At 35.1% G+C, this 22,530-nt stretch overlaps 1 protein-coding gene across 1 annotated transcript in view; it reads left to right on the top strand.

Moving 5' to 3' along the window:
- Nucleotides 1–22,530, top strand: part of ST8SIA4 (ST8 alpha-N-acetyl-neuraminide alpha-2,8-sialyltransferase 4) — a 100,067-nt gene that overhangs the window by 30,285 nt on the left and 47,252 nt on the right. Inside the window, exon 4 of the mRNA XM_081233941.1 lies at nt 8,928–9,221. Within this exon, the coding sequence (XP_081090067.1) occupies nt 8,928–9,221 (294 nt within the window). The remainder of the gene's footprint in view (nt 1–8,927; nt 9,222–22,530) is intronic.

Raw genomic sequence — 22,530 nt, 5'->3', positions numbered from 1 at the left:
AACATGGTCTTGAGTCAAAAGCATGTGATCCTATAAAGAATTGAGAGGGATTTTTCTATTGTGATTCAGAATTGTTTAGAAAAGCAGTTCAAAATTAGGGTTCCATAGTTATTTCTTAAGTACTGGTATCCTTTGGCATAAATGTATGGCTCCTAAATATGACGATTTTAAAAAATAAAAACATTTATTTGAAGTTTAAAAATGGAAGCAGTGGTTCCATTAATTTGTAGTCACATTAATTCAACAAGTATTTCTTTTTTTTTTTTTTTTTTTTTTTTGCAATAAGCGGGCCTCTCAGTGTTGTGGCCTCTCCTGTTGCGGTCAGCAGCCATGGCTCACGGGCCTAGCTGCTCCACAGCATGTGGGATCTTCCCGGACCGGGGCAGGAACCCGTGTCCCCTGCATCGGTAGGCGGACTCTCAACCACTGTGCCACCAGGGAAGCCCCAACAAGTATTTCTTCATTCAACAAACAATTATCAAGCAGCCGCTAGATGACAAGTTCTGAGGGGCTCCATTGGGTATTAAGGATATAAGGATAAATTACATGGTCTGTTCTGTTTGGAGTTTGCAGTCTGATGGAGGAGACAGACATGAAGAGAGGAATAACAAAATAGTACAGTGACAGTAATAAGAGAACTAAGAAAAAAACATTGCTGCCAGAGAGACAGAAGGAACTAATTATAAAAATGAGTGAAACTAAGTTTTAAGGCAGTTCAGTTTGGGACAGGAAAATAATTCCCTTTCCAGGAATGTTGTATTTGTATGGATATTCTTGCCCTTATTCTTGGCATACATCATTTTACTGAAGTATTGTGTGAATGTGCCTTTCATGCTTTTTAAGCTTCGATGACTGAGATCATTAACAATAATCCTACTTACCTTTTAAGCATGTACATACGTTCACATTAGTGAAACAGATTGTACTTCTTGTTGTAATTTAAATAATTCCAACCTTAAAAGGATGACTTTTTTCAATTTTTGTGTATTTTAGTTAGCACACCTTCTGAGAGTTAAATATTTTAACAACTACAGTTAAAATGCAGGTTTCAGCTTAATACATATTTATTAGTACCTTTTGGGTTCCTTAATTCACCTCCAAAAACACACACTGGATCAACTTTCTAATGAAACATGTTTAACATGTTTAACAGAACATACATGTTAAAAATAAAAATTGAACTGTTTGTACAGGGAATCAGAAGATTTAGTGCAGAGCTCACAAACTGACAGCCTCAGGGCCCAAACCAGGTGGTAGATATGTTTTCTTTGGCATTTATCATCAAGCCCATGAGAGCCTGTCCCCTTTAAATGGGGAAATAGCCCAGCAAAATTGCCCATTTTTCAGAGTTACGTTAACCTGTGGCCCATGGGCCTGTGAATTTTCAGGACTTGATTTAAATGCTCAGCAGCACTCCTAGAAGACTGAGAGATCAAATACCATTGTAAACAGGTTCTCAATTCACTTACGCAGAGTAACCGTCATTATTATTATGGTTAGCTTGACTAATTGCATTAAAGATATCAACCCTATACAAGCAACTAAATGTAATCAAGTTCCATACATTGTAGAATAAAGATATAAGTAAATATTTTAGAACAGTGCAGCAGAAGCAATTAGTTCTGCCAAAGAAATCATGTGAAACATTGCAGTGGATATTAACCTTTGAGTTTTAAGAAAAAATAGGACTTTTTGAGGTTAGAGGCTAGAGTGTGCTAGAGAGGTAGTCATTTCAGACAGAGGTATCATCATAAATAAAGGAACACAGACAGAAAAGTACATGGAGTAGTCTGATGCCATTGGGATCTAAGACAGGCAAACGTATAGAGAGAAAGTTCTGGAAAGTAAGGGTAGGGGCAAATTATGAAAGCCCTTGGACTGATATCACTGAAGGTTTTTGGTTATGATAGTATCATGGTCAAATGTGCATATTAATAAGATGATACCATCCTTGAAACAGAGAATGATCAAGCTGGAGTCCTTGTGTTACAGAACTGGTTAGAGCAATGTTTTTCAGTACTGTTAAAAAAAATGCATAGCAAGAAATACAACTTATATCATGATATACTCCTGCTATTGCTTCCTCAGCTACTATTACTACACACACACGTAAATCTGAAATAAATTTCCATAAAATTATGTGCATGGAACACTGTCATTTTCTACTATAGACAGTTTTGTTCTTTTTCATTCTTTAAAAATTGCAGATCAATTCATGATCCACCAATTGTTCCAGCTAACAGTTTGAAAAATAATTAATTAGGAAATTATTCCAATGATAGTTCAAAAAAACATGTTGGTACCTAAGCTGAGAAAATATCAATAGAAATAGAGAAGAGAGAATATATTCATGAGGAAGTTTCTGAGATGAATTTTTAGGGCTTTGTGATGAACCAGATATGGAAGATAAAAGAATTATGGAGATCAAGGGCTTTCCACCAGTCAAAATGTTATTTTCTACTAAACAGAGTATGAGAAAAATCCACTTAGAATAAATATGATGTAATGAATGTGAAGCTGCCTTAGCCTACCTTGTGATATTAGAAAATGAAACATTCATTTTTATCCACTCATGATATGATACTTTTCTGAATGCTTGATGGTATCAGAATACCTAACTCCTCTGAACATTATACCAACTGTCTTTCCAGGACCAAGTGTCAAGTAAATTATATATACTAAATTAGAAATCATTTTTCAATGATTTAGATTATACTTTCCAAAAAATGAAAAGAAAAAATATATTTATAGTTTAGAGTGACAAATCAAAAATATTTTTGTTTTCTTAAACAAGAAAGTTAAATGTCAATGCACTGTTACTATGACAGGTTTGCTGGTGTAATCACTGAAAGTTAGAAAACTCAAGTATGTTTCCCACAGCCACTGTGATGACCACATTGTACTTAGTTTATTAACACCATGAATTGCGAAGAGAAAATGTTATAGTTCTTCTGCCTTGGTTTTCTGGCATGGATAATTAAAGTATCAGCCATAATATTTCATGAATGCTGTTTCTTTCCTTTTAAAGTACAACATAATTTTTAAGAACATAAATTCCATGCTAAATCAGTTCTCTTCCCTCTGTAAAACAGTACTAACTGCTCAGCAACCACTGATCAATGGAGTAGTCCAGTTCCCTGACTAGGACAAGAGTACTTGAAAATACATTCTAAGATATTGCTTGGTTTCCCACCCCCTTGTCTGAAATATCCCAATAATGAATTTTTACCCGAGACAATGAACAGGGAATTTCTCAACAGCTGCCAGAATTTTCTCTTCATACCCTCTTCAGAAAAGTTAAAATGATCCTTCATTTTTAATTACAAAGGAAAGATTTAGAGGGTATCCTTAATATTCCTTTATTTCAATTTTCCAGAAACTTGACATTTATAATAATTTAAATAAATTTTAGTCTTGCTACTATATATATTCACTTTTGTGAAATAGAAAACAATCACGCGCATGCAAGTTTATTTGATTTAAGCACAATATATCCATTCCTTGGCATACCTTTCCCTCTCCCCCACAGAAAACTAAGTTATTGAATAATATCTGTGCAGTTGTAGCAAATTTGCCCAATGACTCTATTTTGATTTTGACTGAAGTGTGGAAATGCCATAGTCTAACATATTTCTCTGATATTTGGATTTTCGTTTTCTAGAATGAGTTTAATTTTTTTCATTCTGTGGTTTCCGTAGAAATAATATGACACTGTTCTTCTCACCCTTGCCAAATATGTAAACAAATCTGGGTTTGTGAAAAACATCTCTCTTCTGTTTAATCACTTAGTTATTTTCATGATATGTGTCATTTTTGTATTTATTTCTATCAACTTGAGGATTTGTTTATTTTGTTTACTACCTAATGATATACCACATATAAGTCATCTGTTAACCCTAAGCTTCATATTTCAAAAAGTCACATCAATTAGATATTCAATCCTTTTACCAGCATTTTTTGAAAATCCTTTCCCTCAAGAGATCTGAAATACAAGTATTATTTTTATGTGTTAGATACCTAAAAGCCCTTTGTTTAATAACTGCTCAGGATTTGGGGAATGTCGTGGCTGAATGGCCTTGTATAATATGCTTAAGACCAAATGGTAAGGCATTCTTTCTCTTACAGGAAGGTTGGGGTGAAACATGAACATACAGACATTTTTCGCTGATTCTGAAAGAAATCAATGTATAAGTAGATTTTCGCTGATTCTGAAAGAAATCAATGTATAAGTAGTGTCAATTAAAACTCCTGTCCTAGAGTCATTTTTAAATAGTTATGCTTTTATTTTATATGTGCTATGTCCTTGGACATGTTTCCTAATTACCTTGACCCAGTTCCTTACCTCTAAGTGGAGATAATACTACTCCTTACCTCAAAGTATTGCAAAATTATTGTTTCGGGTCTATTATCCTCACCTCAAGAAAGTCAAAGAGGCTCATAGGTGGCATGTTTCAGCTTCCCCTAGAAGTTTTGAGAGGGTAACCACAAAGCCTAAAACAAAACCAGGTATTAGAGATTCTTTGTTCTCTTTCTTGGCTCTTCAAGCTCAAAAACAGGATGAGAGCAGATAGGAACCATATGCTTCCTCTGAGGGCAGAAAAGAGAAGAGGTTATCTCTCACTTCATAGTCAGTTGACAAATGTGGTTCCATTGACAACGATGGTTTGGGTTGAGGGATTTCAGTGTTAGTACAGATAAATACACAATGAGATTGGCCAACAAAAAAAAAAGGATGTGTTTGGAAAATTGTGTGATGGGAACTTGTCTGAACATTAACTAATGGTGAGAAAGAATAGAGGTAAGGCTGTAGTGCACTCAGTATTGTTCCCTTCTCATTTAATCTATGTTGTATGTGTAAAGAAGTAATTAACCACCTCCTATATCACAGTACATGCTGTCGTACCTCAGTATCTCAGATGACTAGTTCTGTAGGTAGCACAAATGTGGAATACATAAACATGTAGCTAATTGAATGAGTATTATCTTATTGCTATTACTAATAATAATTGTCAAGATCATATTTTGGCCAGGTTATATCATTGTAAACTAGCACAAATAGTAAGATAGCTGGAAAAAGAGTTCTGAGTACTGTGTAGTATTTGCACAATGAACTCTCAAAGCATATCTGTTGAGCTGTTGAAAGAGGGACCTCCTAGTTACTTAGACTGTTGAGCCATGACTTAAGGGACATGCAGAGAATACTAACAAATCTAAGAGATATGTCTTGCTAGAGAACTGAGTGGTCTTGAGCTATTATACATGAAATAAACACATCTTTCCTTAAATAATTAAGTGAATTAAAATTTATTAAAAATATTTTATATGGCTGTGAAATAAATGAAAGTGCCTCAGTTCTGCATAAAAGGAATGCTGAGAGGCAATCACATCTAGTTTGAGATCACAGAAGAAATTTCAGAGGTCTAGAGCAGGGGTCCCCAACCCCTGGGCCGTAGACCGCTACTGGTCCACGGCCTGTTAGGAACTGGGCCACACAGCAGGAGGTGAGTGGCAGTCGAGCAAGCAAAGCTTCATCTGCAGCTCCCTATCTCTCCCTGTCGCTCCCCATCACTCTCATTACCGCCTGAAACATCCTGCCCCCCCGACCCCATCTGTGGAAAAATTATCTTCTACGAAACCAGTCCCTGGTGCCAAAAAGGTTGGGGACCACTGGTCTAGAGTACAAGTGGAGCTAGCTGCCTTCCCAAGGATTTTTAATCAGTGATGGAAAATAAAAACAAACAAATTGAAAATCGGGCCGCTTAGAGTAAACAGGGAGTTTGGCCAACAGACCTAATTCTGTGAATATGTTCTCATGTTTTTGATATGTCAAAATAGTTGGTCAGTACAAAAATTTAATTTGGCTAAAGAAACAGAACTTGAGTGTATTAAATATTCTCGTGCCCTCGGTAGTTTTGACTCACAGATATCCATCATTTAAAAATTGGGCACTTCACTTTTATGAGATTAAGAATAACATGTGAAATAATGCTTCGTAAATGCTTGCTACACATTCTGGATACTTTTGATGATTGTAATCCCTGAGAAGATTTTTTAAGAAGGAAAGTTAAGAATGTGTGATTGCAAATCTATTTATAATCTTGCTCAATCAGCAGTATTGCTACTAGTAACGCTGTGAAGTTCACAACAAGTCTACTGAATTGCTGGAGTGTAACACAGCTGGTTGGTTATTTTGGCTTCCTTAATGCTTGCCCTGATTATGTGACATTCAGCTAATTATATGACTAGATATCTAACTCAACTACAAAGAAGTTAATTTGCTGGCCACATGTGGACATGATGTTAATCTTTCCTTCCAGTGAAAAATTAGATATAGTCACTCCAGGGAAAATGAACAAGCAGGCTGTGGAGGCAGCATAGTTCATATTTTACAGTGTGTCCTTCTGTCTTGCTATTTCCAGTACCTCTGTTTCCATCCCTCACAAAGTCTGGTTGGGCTGTGCTTAGGTCATAAAAACTTTACAGTAAAGCTCAGGTGGATTGATTACTCTTTGATCTCCTGGTGCTCTTTCAGTTTATATCACAGCCATTTAGCATTCTTTGACTACATCAAATATATTGGTTCCTCTCCTAGAACCAACCCTATTCTCCAGAAATATTGTTATTCTGTTCGTTTCCTTTTGCTTCCAAGGTGGAAACTTCCTGTCTTTCAGCATCCAATTTTATTGATGACTATCTTATTAGCTCTTAAATGGCACATGGCCAGACAATCCTGTTTCAGAAACACGCTGAATCAGCCCTAAAAGAGTGGGTGTTAGCAAACATGGGTGTGGAGGGGCTTTTAAATATGTCATAAGAAAAAGTAATGAAAAGCATGAAGTAATTAAGTGATTTTTTTTCCTGATAAGATAATTCAGTGGGATGTTATTTTGGCTTTCTTTAACAGGGTTGGCTCTGATTATTTTTACAATTATAGAGAAAATGAAGTATAGATTTTTTTTACTATGGTGGAAATCCTCTGAAAAGAATCGCTGAGGAATTATTACAGCAAAAAAACTCTGTCTGAAGCCATCTCCCCTGACAGGAACATGTTAACTGTCATGTTAACAAGTGTTGTTTATTTTTTACCTGAGGAAGGAGAAGTATTTGTACCAATGTTGTTCAGAAACCATTTCCTCACAGTATCCAAATTCATCTTCTAATCAGCTTGCTTAGAATTTTAGACTATTTTTAACTGGTATGGAGCACATTTTAGGACTTCAAAAATTATCATATCCTCAGTCTTCCATGAGTTCCACTGTAAGATGTTCAGTTTGCTTCTGTTCACATGTAGCTGTTCTTTCCCAGGGCAGTCCCATTCCTAATATTCTTACTGTGAGGGGAGTGAATAATAACTAATCTCCAGTAGTGCATGGATCATGGATAGAGACAAATAAATACTCTATCATGTAATATAGTGGGTATAATTAAAGTTATATAACTTGAAATGATTGTTTCTAAATAATATGTGTTAACTTTTATTTGTTTTCTCTCAGTAGGTTATCCTAGATAACATAGATTTTGCTTAATTGTGTGAGATGAAAGATACTTGTTGCATTAGATAAATGTTGTCAGAGATCTAGGAAGTAATAAGATATATTAATTAAGAGAGATAAGGAAGGATATATAAACCAGTAATTTTAATAGCAGAGCACACACTTTACTTTCTAATTAAATTTAACTTGTTTGAGAATTTAATTAATGTGGCAAAATGCACAAGGAAGAGAAATGTGAGAAACTTTCATAATGCAGTCAAACCTGCAAAAATGCAGAAAGAGGAAATTAGTTTCTCTTCCCTTCCCTTGAAAGGCTGATATAAACAATGAAAAAGAAAAGAAAGAAATCTGTGTGTGTGTGAGTGTTTTCATGAATGTATAGATTCAATTGATTTTTTTCCAAATTAGTAAACTCTTGTTTGTTAAAAATCTAATTTTTCACTTATCAACTAATTAAAATGTGCCCTTTTTAGCAAGTTAAAATATTGTAAAATTAAAAAAGCTATTTTTTAAGTTACATCAAATCCAAAGGTCTATGTGACAGAATCAAAGAAGCATCACAAATTGGTTGAAGGCAAAATTCAAGGTGCTTTCCAAAGCTTTCTTGTAATACAGGAATGAAATCAGGTTACGAGAATAAAATCTGACCCAGGTACTTTCTGAGGCCCTGGAGCTTTGGTAGTGAGAACAGGGCAACAAATTCTGTCCCTCCTCCACAAAGGCACATGGCCTTTTAGTAGGGAAAACAGGCATTTTGAAGAACAGAAAGATATTTGATCCTATAGTAGAGGCTTTTCTGCATTAGTTAACATCTCAAAAAGGCATATTAAATGTGATAACTCCATTTTTCTAACTTTTCCTTCACATTTAGGCCTATAGAAGGCAATTACAAATATGTCTGTGGAAAACGTCATAAGGAGTTATATTTTTCCCTTAACCTCAGGGTACAGAAAAGCCATCTCCACTTACTTACGTTCATAAGCTTGTCGAAATGACTTAAGCTTGACAAGTGGTGCAGATTGGAGTATCAGGTCAAATGTGTTTTACTTACTTACGGAACAGCATGTGGTTTAGACTGCCTACTACATGGCAGAGCTCTTGTGAATTTACCATCATAAATTCACCTATTAGGAATTCATATCATGTGGTTTTATGAAGATAACAGCAATGAGTATTCTTCGACAGCAGAGTGAATTAATATAAATGAGAATTTGAGCCCCATTACTAGAAGTGCACATCTTTATTGAAGACAGCATTCCTGAATGTGTGGTGACTTACTGAAAATGTAATTTTACCAGGCAGATTATCTTTCTTTTTTTTCCACCTGGTGAAAAAAAAAATGCTCATTCCCCATTCTTCTTTTCATGCACACCATTTTAGGAGTGACTGTTTCATATTTACTTTTCATTTGTCCATTAATTTTTTCCTCTTCAGGTGTAATCTAGCCCCTGTGGTGGAGTTTGCTGCAGATGTGGGAACTAAATCAGATTTTATTACCATGAATCCATCAGTTGTACAAAGAGCATTTGGAGGCTTTCGGAATGAGAGTGACAGAGAAAAATTTGTGCATAGACTTTCCATGCTGAATGACAGTGTCCTTTGGATCCCTGCTTTCATGGTCAAAGGAGGAGAGAAGCACGTGGAGTGGGTTAATGCGTTAATCCTTAAGAATAAACTGAAAGTGCGAACTGCCTATCCATCACTGAGACTCATTCATGCTGTCAGAGGGTAAGTGTCTGGAAAGGACCAGTCTGTCCTTGGCACATGGTACACATAACTACACATTTTCCCCTAGACAGGAAGGAACCTCAGTAATTTCCCAATGGATATATGTTTCCATTGTTTTATAATGGCTGCTCTGTTTACTAACTTGAATTTCGTTTACGTGCTGTATTATTTTAGCTCATTCTCTTTCTTGAAAAAGCAAATATTTGAACTTGGCACTTATTTATATCTGCTCATGAAGAAACTACTGATTTTTATATTTTGCTGTGTTAAAGAGTAATAAGAAGTCATAGTATAATTCATGAATTTGGGGTAAAAACTACCAACAGAAGTGCTAAATGGCTAGTGGGCAATATTGTGGAAGCTTAAACGTTAGATGTATTTAAGGAGCAATTAAGTCCCAACTGTAGTTAAGAGGCCAACTAGTGGTAGAGAAGGCTGGCTGAGATAATATGCCTTATTGCTTCCCCCCAGAAGTCATAGATGACATTTTAATGAATTAAGTCAACATTTCCCTTTTATTAATACAAGCTCAAAAGAAAGACCTAAGAAGCAGACTCTTGCTTAAAAGTGGTAAATGACCAAAAGGCTAAGTTCAGTCATGCATACATATAAGTGTGTGTGATATGTAACACAAAGATAAGCAATACAGTATATTTATTAGATATCTACTTAATGTCAAATGCTGTAGATTCACAATGGAAGAGCTGATCACTGCTTTAAAGGAATGCATAGGGTTTATGGTAGAACTAGAGGCATGTATAGCTAGGTAAAGTATAAACAAATGGTAAGGGGGTATATTGTCTGAAGTGTAGAATTTGTTCCTCAGGTTAGCAAAGAAGTCCTAAAAATCTGAAATTTGAACTAAACTTTTAAAGCAGAAAATGATTTTAAAGAACTTTAAAGCGATTCTCAGGGGGAAGAAGACAGGGAGAGAGAGAAGAAACAAGAAGGAAATGTATTGCATCATGAGAGGAAACTGAGGCAAGAAAATAATTAAATACACTCTACACTTGTGGAATAATGGAGTCCATTGTGGTGCATTGGAATACAAAGTTGGAAAAATAACTTGTGATCTGGTTGGGAAGATAATCATGAAGCACAATTAGATATGTGAATTTAGGAGAGTAAATCTTGTAACTACAGATTCTGTTGACAAGCAGAGGTGCTAGAGATATGAAGGCCATTTAGGCTTTTGATTAATTTACTCATAAGATGATAAAGACATAGGGCAAAATCAGTGGACCTAAAAAGGATGGGCAAGTTCAGGGGACCAAGTAAATACAATGGCTAGAAGTCCTAAAAGAAAAAGCTTTCAAAACCCAGAGTTAAAAATAGTTTGCTTTATATACTGTCACTGGGACTGGGCTAAGGTGTTTTCATTTTGTTTTGTTTTGTTATTGAGATATTTTCCTTCAAGGATTTACCATTTCCTTGTTTAAAGCTTGAGACAGTGTTTTGAATTGTTATTCTGCACGCAACTAAATTGCATTCTTATAATTAGATCCTGGTTATTCAACATTCATTCTCTTGACATTTGGCATGAATTTCCAACAAAGGAACATAAAATAATGCATTTGGAAGATAAGCAATTTTTTTAAGCAACAGAGTCCTGAAATTACAATTTGCGTCTGAAAAAAAAAAGATGCGTTCTTGATAGAGAGCAGCTTCATAACGTGTTGTTCTAAGAACACATCTTTTTAATTTTTTAAAGTTTTTATTGATTACATGTACTGCAGATATTTTTCCCAGTCTGTGGTGTGCCTTTTCACTCTTGTAATGTTGTCTTTTGATGAACAAGAGTTTAATTTTAACAAAATCTAATTTGTCTATAGTTTTTCTTCTTTTAAAAATTGTGGTAAAATTTACACATAACATATAATTTACCATCTCAACCATTTTTAAGTGTACAATTTAGTGCTTTTAAGTACATTCATATTGTTGTTCAACGATCACTATCATCGATATCCAGAACTCTTTTCCTTTTGCAAAACCGAAACTCTATACTACCTGTTAAACAATTACTTCCCATTCCCTTCTTCCCCTAGTCGTTGGAAATCACGATTCTACTATCTGTCTTTAAGATTTTGACTACTTTAAGTTCCTTATATAAGTGGAAACATACGGTATTTGTCTTTTTATGATTGGCTTATTTCACTTAGCATAATGTACATTGTTTCTTGTGATTTTTTTTTAATTTAAATTTTATTTTGTTTGACATTAGTATAGCCACTCCTGTTCATGTATTACCATCATTTTTTATTTTATTTTTTTGGTTTTGTGTATGTGTATGTGTATGGTGAAACATTTGAATTTCTTTCTTTTTAAAAAAGAATTATATACTTTTTGAGATATTTATTGTATAACAAATTGTTTTATTATTATGGTGAACCTAAAAAATAACATATCTGACATAGTGAAGTGTTTATTTTTATGTTTCTTTTTTCTTTTTCTTATTAGTCATCCATTTAATACACATTAGTGTATACATTTCAATTCCAATCTCCCAATTCATCACACCACCACCACCACTACCACCCCCACTGCTTTCCCCCCTTGGTGTCCATACATTTGTTCTCTACATCTGTGTCTTAATTTCTGTCCTGCAAACCGGTTCATATATACTATTTTTCTAGCTTCCATATATATGCGTTAATATACAATATTTGTTTTTCTCTTTCTGACTTACTTCACTTTGTATGACACTCTCTAGATCTATCCACGTCTCTGCAAATCACCCAATTTCGTTCCTTTTTATGGCTGAGTAATATTCCATTATATATATGTACCATATCTTCTTTATCCATTCATCTGTCGATGGGCATTTAGGTTGCTTCCATGTCCTAGCTATTGTAAATAGTGCTGAAATGAACATTGGGGTGCATGTGTCTTTTTGAATTATGATTTTCTCTGGGTATAGCCCAGTAATGGGATTGCTGCATCATATGGTAATTCTATTTTTAGTTCTTTAAGGAACCTCCATACTGTTCTCCATAGTGGCTGTATCAATTTACATTCACACCAACAGTGCAAGAGAGTTCCCTTTTCTCCACACCATCTCCAGCATTTGTTGTTTGTAGATTTTCTGATGATGCCCATTCTAACTGGTGTGAGGTGATACCTCATTGTAGTTTTGATTTACATTTCTCTATTAATTAGTGATGTTGAACAGCTTTTCATGTGCTTCTTGGCCATCTGTTTGTCTTCTTTGGAGAAATGTCTATTTAGGTCTTCTGCCCATTTTTGGATTGGGTTGTTTGTTTTTTTTAATATTGAGCTGCATGAGCTGTTTATATATTTTGGAGAGTAATCCTTTATCTGATGATTCATTTGCAAATATTTTCTCCCATTCTGAGGGTTGTCTTTTTGTCCTGTTTATGGTTTCCTTTGCTGTACAAAAGCTTTTAAGTTTCATTAGGTCCCATTTCTTTCTTTTTGTTTTTATTTCCATTACGATAAGAGGTGGATAAAAAAATATCATCCTGGGCTTCCCTGGTGGCACAGTGGTTGAGAGTCCACCTGCCGTTGCAGGAGACACGGGTTCGTGGCCCGGTCTGGGAAGATCCCACATGCCGCGGAGCGGCTAGGCCCATGAGACATGGCCGCTGAGCCTGCGTGTCCGGAGCCTGTGCTCCACAATGGTAGAGGCCACAGCAGTGAGAGGCCCGCATAACACACACACACAAATATATATATATATATATATATCTTCCTGTGATTTATGTCAAAGAGTGTTCTTCCTATGTTTTCCTCTAAGAGTTTTATAGTGTCCAGTCTTACATTTAGGTCTCTAATCCATTTTGAGTTTATTTTTGTGTATGGTGTTAGGGAGTGTTCTAATTTCATTCTTTTACATGTAGCTGTCCAGTTTTCCCAGCACCACTTATTAAAGAGACTGTCTTTTCTCCATTGTATATCCTTGCCTCCTTTGTCATAGATTAGTTGACCATAGGTGCGTGGGTTTTTCTCTGGGCTTTCTATCTTGTTCCATTGATCGATGTTTCTGTTTTTGGGCTGGTACAATACTGTCTTGATTACTGTATCTTTGTAGTATAGTCTGATGTCAGGGAGTCTGATTCCTCCAGCTCCGTTTTTTTCCCTCAAGACTGCTTTGGCTATTTGGGGTCTTTTGTGTCTCCATACAAATTGTAAGACTTTTTGTTCTAGTTCTGTAAAAAAATGCCATTGGTAATTTGATAGGTATTGCACTGAATCTGTAGATTGCTTTGGGTAGCATAGTCATTTCCACAATATTGAGTCTTCCAATCCAAGAACATGGTATATCTCTCCATCTATTGGTATTGTCTTTAATTTCTTTCATCAGTGTCTTATAGTTTTCTTCATACAGGTCTTTTGTCTCCCTAGGTAGGTTTATTCCTAGGTATTTTATTCTTTTTGTTACAGTGGGAAATGGGAGTGTTTCCTTAATTTCTCTTTCAGATTTTTCTTCATTAGTGTATAAGAATGCAAGAGATTTCTGTGTATTAATTTTGTATCATGCAAATTTACCAAATTCATTGATTAGCTCTAGTAGTTTTCTGGTGGCATCTTTAGGATTCTTTATATATAGTACCATGTCATCTTCAAACAGTGACAGTTTTACTTCTTCCTTTCCAATTTGTATTTCTTTTTCTTCTCTCACTGCCATGGCCAGGACTTCGAAAACTATGTTGAATAATAGTGGTGAGAGTGGACATTCTTGTCTTGTTCCTGATCTTAGAGGAAATGCTTTCAGTTTTTCACCATTGAGAATGATGTTTGCTGTGGGTTTGTCTTATATGGCCTTTATCATGTTAAAGTAGGTTCCCTCTATGCCCACTTTCTGGAGAGTTTTTATCATAAATGGGTGCTGAATTTTGTCAAAATCTTTTTCTGCATCTATTAAGATGATCATATGGTTTTTCTTCTTCAATTTGTTAATATGGTGTATCACATTGGTTGATTTGCATATATTGAAGAATCCTCGCATCCCTGGGATAAATTCCACTTGATCATGGTGTATGAGCCTTTTAATGTGTTGTTGGATTCTGTTTGCTAGTATTTTGTTGAGGATTTTTACATCTATATTCATCAGTGATATTGGTCTGTAATTTTCTTTTTTTGTAGTATCCTTGTCTGGTTTATGTATCAGGATGATGGTGGTGTCTTAGAATGAGTTTGGGAATTTTCCTTCCTCTGCAACTTTTTGGAAGAGTTTGAGAAGGATGGGTGTTAGCTCTTCTCTAAATGTTTGATAGGATTCACCTGTGAAGCCATCTGGTCCTGGACTTTTGTTTGTTGGAAGATATTTAATCACAGTTTCAATTTCATTACTTGTGATTCATCTGTTCATATTTTCTATTTCTTCCTGGTTCAGTCTTGGAAGGTTATACCTTTCTAAGAATTTGTCCATTTCTTCCAGGTTGTCCATTTTATTGACATACAGTTGCTTGTAGTAGTCTCTTAGGATGCTTTCTACTTCTGCAGTGTCCGTTGTAACTTCTCCTTTTTCATTTCTAATTTTGTTGATTTGAGTCCTCTCCCTCTTTTTCTTGAGGAGTCTGGCTAAAGGTTTATCAATTTTGTTTATCTTCTCAAAGAACCATCTTTTAGTTTTATTGATCTTTGCTATTGTTTTCTTTGTTCCTATTTCATTTATTTCTGCTCTGATCTTTATGATTTCTTTGCTTCTACTATCTTTGGGTTTTGTTTGTTCTTCTTTCTCTAGTTTCTTTAAGTGTAATGTTAGATTGTTTATTTGAGATTTTTCTTGTTTCTTGAGGTAGGCTTGTATAGCTATAAACGTCCCTCTTAGAACTGCTTTTGCTGCATCCCATAGGTTTTGGCTCATCGTGTTTTCATTGTCATTCATGTCTAGGTATTTTTGATTTCCTCTTTGATTTCTTCAGTGATCTCTTGGTTATTTAGTAACGTATTGTTTAGCCTCCATGTGTTTGTGTTTTTTACGTTTTTTTCCCGGTAATTGATTTCTAATCTCATAGCGTTGTGGTCAGAAAAGATGCTTGATATGATTTCAATTTTCTTAAATTTACTGAGGCTTGATTTGTGACCCAAGATGTGATCTATCCTGGAGAATGTTCCATGCACACTTGAGAAGAAAGTGTAATCTGCTGTTTCTGGATGGAATGTCCTATAAATATGAATTAAATCTATCTGGTCTGTTGTGTCATTTAAAGCTTGTGTTTCCTTGTTAATTTTCTGTTTGGATGATCTGTCCTTTGGTGTAAGTGAGGTGTAATGTCCCCCACTATTATTGTGTTACTGTCAACTTCCTCTTTTATAGCTGTTAGCAGTTGCCTTATGTATTGAGGTGCTCCTATGTTGGTTGCATATGTATTTATAATTGTTATGTCTTCTTCTTGGATTGATCCCTTGATCATTATGTAGTGTCCTTTCTTGTCTCCTGTAACATTCTTTATTTTCAAGTCTATTTTATCTGATAGGAGTACTGCTACTCCAGCTTTCTTTTGATTTCCATTTGCATGGAATATCTTTTTCCATCCCCTCACTTTCAGTCTGTATATGTCCCTAGGTCTGAAGTGGGTGTCTTGTAGACAGCATATATATGGGTCTTGTTTTTGTATCCATTCAGCAAGCCTGTGTCTTATGGTTGGAGCATTTAATCCATTCACGTTTAAGGTAATTATTGATATGTATGTTCCTATTACCATTTTCTTAATTGTTTTGGGTTTGTTTTTGTAGGTCCTTTTCTTCTCTTGTGTTTCCCACTTAGAGAAGTTCCTTTAGCATTTGTTGTAGAGCTGGTTTGGTGGTGCTGAATTCTCTTAGCTTTTGCTTGTCTGTAAAGCTTTTGATTTCTCCATTGAATCTGAATGAGATCCTTGCTGGGTTGAGTAATCTTGGTGGTAGTTTCTTCCCTTTCATCACTTTAAGTATATCATGCCTCTCCCTTCTGGCTTGTAGAGTTTCTGCTGAGAAATCAGCTCTTAACCTTGTGGTAGTTCCCTTGTATGTTATTTGTCATTTTTCCCTTGCTTCTTTCAGTAATTTTTCTTTGTCTTTAATTTTTGCCAGTTTGAGTACGATGTGTCTTGGCATGTTTCTCCTTGGATTTATCCTGTATGGCACTCTCTGCTCTTCCTGGACTTGGGTGACTATTTCCTTTCCCATGTTAGGGAAATTTTCGACTATAATCTCTTCAAATATTTTCTGTGGTCCTTTCTCTCTCTCCTCCTTCTGGGACCCCTATAATGCAAATGTTGTTACGTTTAATGTTGTCCCAGAGGTCTCTTAGGCTGTCTTCATTTCTTTTCATTCTTTTTTCTTTATTCTGTTCCGCAACAGTGAATTCCACCATTCTGTCTTTCAGGTCACTTATCCATTCTTCTGCCTCAGTTATTCTGCTATTGATTCCTTCTGGTGTAGTTTTCATTTCTGTTATTGTACTGTTCATCTCTCTTTGTTTGTCCTTTAATTCTTTTACATCTTTGTTAAACATTTCTTGCATCTTATCGATCTTTCCATCCATTCTTTTTCCGAGGTCCTGGATCATCTTCACTATCATTATTCTGAATTCTTTTTCTGGATGATTGCCTGTCTCCATTTCACTTAGTTGTTTTTCTGGGGTTTTATCTTGTTCCTTCATCTGGTACATAGCCCTCTGCCTTTTCATCTTGTCTATCCTTCTGTGAATGTGGTTTTTGTTCCATAGGCTGCAGGATTGTAGTTCTGCTTGCTTCTGCTGTCTGCCCTCTAGTAGATGAGGCTATGTAAGAGGCTTGTGGAAGTTTCCTGATGGGTGTTGGGTAGAGCTGGCTGTTGCTCTGGTGGGCACAGCTTAGTAAAACTTTAATCTGCTTGTCTGCTCTGGATGGGGCTGGGTTCCCTTCCTGTTGGTTTTTTGGCCTGAGGTGATGCAACACTTGAGCCTACCCAGGGCTCTTTTTTGGGGCTAATGGCAGACTCTGGGAGGGCTCATGCCAAGGAGTACTTCCCAGAACTTCTCCTGCCAGTGTCCTTGTCCCTTGGTGAACCACAGCTGCCCCATCCCTCTGCAGGAGACCCTCCAACAGTACCAGGTAGGTCTGGCTCAGTCTCCTAAGGCGTCACTGCTCCTTCCCCTGGGTCCCGACGCGCACACTACTTTGTGTGCGCCCTCCAAGAGTCGAGTCTCTGTTTCCCCCAGTCCTGCTGAAGTCCTGCAGTCAGATCCCACTAGCCTTCAAAGTCTGATTCTCTAGAAATTCCTCCTCCCGTTGCCAGACCCCCAGTTTGGGAACCCTGGTGTGTGGCTCAGAACCTACACTCCAGTGGGTGGACTTCTGTGGTGTAAGTGTTCTCCAGGTTGTGAGTCACCCACACAGCAGTTATGAGATTTGCTTTTGTTGTGATAGCACCCCTCCTACTGTCTCATCGTGGCTTCTCCTTTGTCTTTGCATGTGGGGTATCTTTTTTGGCGAATTGCAATGTTTTTCTGTCAATGATTGTTCAGCAGCCAGTTGTGATTCCAGTGTTCTTGAAAGAGGGAGTGAGAGCATGTCCTTCTACTCTGCCATCTTGAACCAATCTCAAAACATTTGAATTTCTTTCTCATTTCCTTTGTGTGTATTGTAGAGCTGTTTTCTTTGTGTTTACCGTGGGGATTTCATTTAAAATCCTAAAGTTATAACACTTTTATTTGAATTTACACCAGCTTAACTTCAATGACATACAAAATGTTCTTTCCCCACCCCTTTCCATTGTTGACATCACAAAATTATGTATGTATATATAGTGTGTCCCAAAACATAAATTAATATTTTTTTAACACATTAGTGTCCTAAATTATGTAGAAAACAAGATTTGGAGTTATAAACCAAAGTTACAGTAATACTAGATTTTACACTAACAATTTTTTAATGTATTTGTCTCTTAAATTATGTAGAAATAAATGAAAAATAGTTATGAATCCTTGTTACAGTAATACTAGCTTTTATAATTGCCCATGAATTTACCTTTAGTGAGATGTTTATTTTTCCACACATCTTCTTTTTTGATATGTTAAAAGTTGATTATCATTGATTCATAGAAATATAAAGAAGTCACTCTGTCCTATCTTACACATGCACACACTCACTCTAACACACACATACAAATATATACACACACATATGCACACACTCCAGTGATATCTTATTAAGGTTGAAAAAAAATATTTTGAAGTACTCCTTGACTATAGGAAACTAATAAGAAAATTTAAGATTACTGTAGATTAGTACTTTTTTAATAGACTATTTTTAGAACAGTTTTATGTTAACAAAAAAATTGAGAAGATGGTGCAGAGATTTTCCATATATTCCCTGCCCCCACACATGCATAGTCTCCCACACTGTCAACATCTTCCACCAGAGACCTACATTTGTTACAATTAATGAACCTACTCTGATACATTATTATCACCCAAAGTCCATAATTTACACTACAGTTCACTCTTAGTTGTACATTCCATGTGTTTTGACAGATGTTAAATGACATGTATCCACCGTTATAGTATCTTATAAAGTAGTTTCACTGCTTTAAAAATCCTCTGTGCTCAGATTCTTCATCTCTCTCTCCTCATTAACCCATAGCAGTCATTGATCCTTTTACTGTCTCCATAGTTTTGCCTTTTCGCAAATGTTGTATTGTTGGAATCATACAGTATATAGCCTTTTCACATTGGTTTCTTTCACTTAGTAATATATGTTTAAGTTTCTTCCATGTCTTTTCATGGCTTGACTGCTCATTCCTTTTTAGAGTTTAATAATATTCCATTGTTTGGATGTACCAGTTTGTTTATCTGTTCACCTGTTTCTTCCAAGTTTTGGCAATTATGAATAAAGCTGCTGAAAACATCTGTGTGCAGGTTTTTTGAGTGGACATAGTTTTCAACTCATTAGATTGCTGGACCTTATTATGAGTATGTTTAGTGTTTTAAGAAATTGATAAACTGTCTTCCAATGTGGCTGTACCATTTTACACTCACACTAGTAATGATTGAGAGTTCCTGTTGCTCTACATCCTCACTGGCACTTGGTGTTTTCACTGTCATTTTGGTGATTTTGGTCATTCTAATAGGTATATAGTGATGTTTAATTGTTTTAATTTGCATTTCTTTTATGACATATGATGTGGAACATCTTTTAATATGCTTATTTGCCAGCTGTATCTCTTCTTTAGTGAGATATATGTTGAAGTCTTTGGCTCATTTTTTTAGTCAGGTTGTTAGTTTTCTTACTGGAGAGTTTCTTTTATATTTTAGATGACTGTCCTTTATCAGATATGTCTTTTGCAAATATTTTCTCCCATACCATTGCTTGTCTTTTCATTCTGTTCACACTGTCTTAATGAAGTCCAGCTTATCAATTATTTCTTTCATTGATTGCACCGTTAGTATTGTATCTAAAAAGTCATCACCTAACCCAGAGATATCTAGACTGTCTTATATATTATCTTCTAAGTGTTTTATAGTTTTGCACTCTACATTAAATCTGTGATCCATTTTGAGTTAATTTTTGTGAAAGTTATAAATTTCTTTGTCAAGATTCATTTTTTTAATGGGAATGGACAATAGTTCCAGCACCTTTGTTAAAAAGACTGCCTTTTCTTCATTGTATTACCTTTGCTTCTTTCTCAAACATCAATTGACTATATTTATGGGGGTCTATTTCTGGGCTCTTCATGTGTCATTTGATCTATTTGTCTGTTCTTTGCCAGCACCATATTGTCCTGATTCCTGTAGCTTTATAGTAAGTCTTGAAGTTGGGTAGTGTCAGTCCTCTGATTTTGTTCCTCCCTCAATATTGTGTTGAGTATTCTGGGTCTTTGCATCTCTGCATAAATGTTGAAATAAGTACTTTTGTTCCTTAGATTCTGGTTTATATTTCTCCATTTACTACCAACAGCAAAACAATAAGAAGCATGGTTGAAATAGAGCATTTTCAGTAAATTAGAATCTAGATAGGATTATATATGATTAACAACCATGAATTAATATCGCCCTTTTACATTTATTTTAAATATAGAAAGTGCAGAACCTTTTACTAATTAGTTCATCAGTACTCTCTTATGTTTTGTCTTATTTACTTTTCTTCCATAAACATTATAAATATAAACTATTTCACTATTTCCTAAACAGTTTATTCCAAAGAACAACAGGGCCAAACTTCTGACTACTGGTGAAGTTAATGGTATGCTTTCTTTTGATTACTGTATTTTAGGTATTTTTGAGAATACTTATTTTGAATTCTCCAGAAAAAACTTAACTTGCCACTTTCCTGCTTACACATCTACATCTTTCCCCTCAAGATCAAGTGATTGAGTTCTAAACTGTGGCCCAGGGTATAAAAAATAGCTCTAAATTTGCCTTTCACCTTTCAAATACGTTGGAAATTTGTACTCATTATGTATGTGAAAGGTCATTTCATTTATGGGACTAGTGAGTTTAACACATTAATGTATGCAAATGTAGCATTTCAACATAATGTTTATACTCCACAAAGCTACTAAAACTCAGAAAGAAAATAAGGAAGTGGGAAAACTGATGAAACAAAGAAGATTCACATGATATGAAAGCAAGAGCAAAATCCCCAAAGATCTATTCTTTAAGTATCTTTTTTACATGTCTCCGAAACCCTGTGGTTAATACAATTCAGGAAAATAGTTTAGAGGGTTTCATATCCTCTGTTGATTAGTAGAGTTTGTTGTCTCTCGTGACATGTTTATGCAGTCCGTGCATTTTACAGCACACGTAATCACAATGTTAAAATGCAAAGGTCCTTCCAAATACTGCAGTTACAAGTAGGAAGTTTAAGTGATTTGGAAAGCAAAAAAGTCAAATCCTTTAGTTTTCATATCGTCAAGCCTCATCATTTAAACTTTTCCTCTCTGAAAATTTTGATGGCTTACCAACTTTAAGCATCCATTTAATTGTAGATTTTTTTCAAGCTCTGAAAATATAACCATCAATCACAAAACTCAATGATGTTTTTTAATGTATGGTCATTCTTCCCAAGCCATGTTAAGGGAAACAGGAAGGGAAGATATTGCAAGATTCTAATTTTAAAACAATCTTACCAAATAATGAAAGAGTAGTCTAATGGGGACGAATTTTAAAAACTATAGTTACAAATTAAAGTGAATACACCAATGTATTACACTGGTTTAGGATTGCAAGCTTTTCATTTGTATTTATTCAGAAGCCCCACATGTCCAATATTAATATTATTATTTTGTAATTTTCTTGTGAAGAATGGAACAATTTTCATAAGACCTTAAGAGTGAAGAGGGGATTTTGAAACATTAAAATGATTTGTTGAAATTTTAAAAATGTGTGACTACAAGATATAAAAATCAAGGTTTTTTCTTTATACATTGATAACAAAATTATCAATGTATAACCTAAAATCTGAAAAAATATTTAACCCAATGATGTAATTTAATATGCAATTAAATTATTATATAAGACATATTAAAATATATTTTTACAAAATATATAATGTTAGACAAAAAATTATAGTTACTATAATTTGATTCATAATAGTCAAGTGCTGTTTTTCATAATGGGATGGTTATATTTTATTTTCTCATTTTTTTTAACATGATGTAAAAAAAATTAAACACTGCACAAAGTAGATCATCAGTTCCACTACGAACTACCATAGATAATTTCTTAAGAATTCTTCCAGGGGTCACCTTATCTTTGATAAAGGAGGCAAGAATATACAGTGGAGAAAAGACAGCCTCTTCAATAAGTGGTGCTGGGAAAACTGGGCAGGTACATATAAAAGTATGAAATTAGAACACTCCCTAACACCATACACAAAAATAAACTCAAAATGGATTAAAGACCTAAATGTAAGGCCAGAAGACACTATCAAGCTCTTAGAGGAAAACATAGGCAGAACACTCTATGACATAAATCACAGCAAGGTCCTTTTTGACCCACCTCCTAGAGAAATGGAAATAAAAACAAAAATAAACAAATGGGACCTAATGAAACTTAAAAGCTTTTGCACAGCAAAGGAAACCATAAACAAGACCAAAAGACAACCCTCAGAATGGGAGAAAATATTTGCAAATGAAGCAACTGACAAAGGATTAATCTCCAAAATTTACAAGCAGCTCATGCAGCTCAATAACAAAAAAAACAAACAACCCAATCCAAAAATGGGCAGAAGACCTAAATAGACATTTCTCCAAAGAAGATATACAGATTGCCAACAAACACATGAAAGAATGCTCAACATCATTAATCATTAGAGAAATGCAAATCAAAACTAAAATGAGATATCATCTCACACCAGTCAGAATGGCCATCATCAAAAAATCTAGA

The sequence above is a fragment of the Mesoplodon bidens genome (assembly GCF_964165515.1).
Source record: "Mesoplodon bidens genome assembly, chromosome: 4".
NCBI classification, from domain to species: domain Eukaryota; kingdom Metazoa; phylum Chordata; class Mammalia; order Artiodactyla; family Ziphiidae; genus Mesoplodon; species Mesoplodon bidens.
This window is presented reverse-complemented; position numbering and strand designations above follow the sequence as displayed.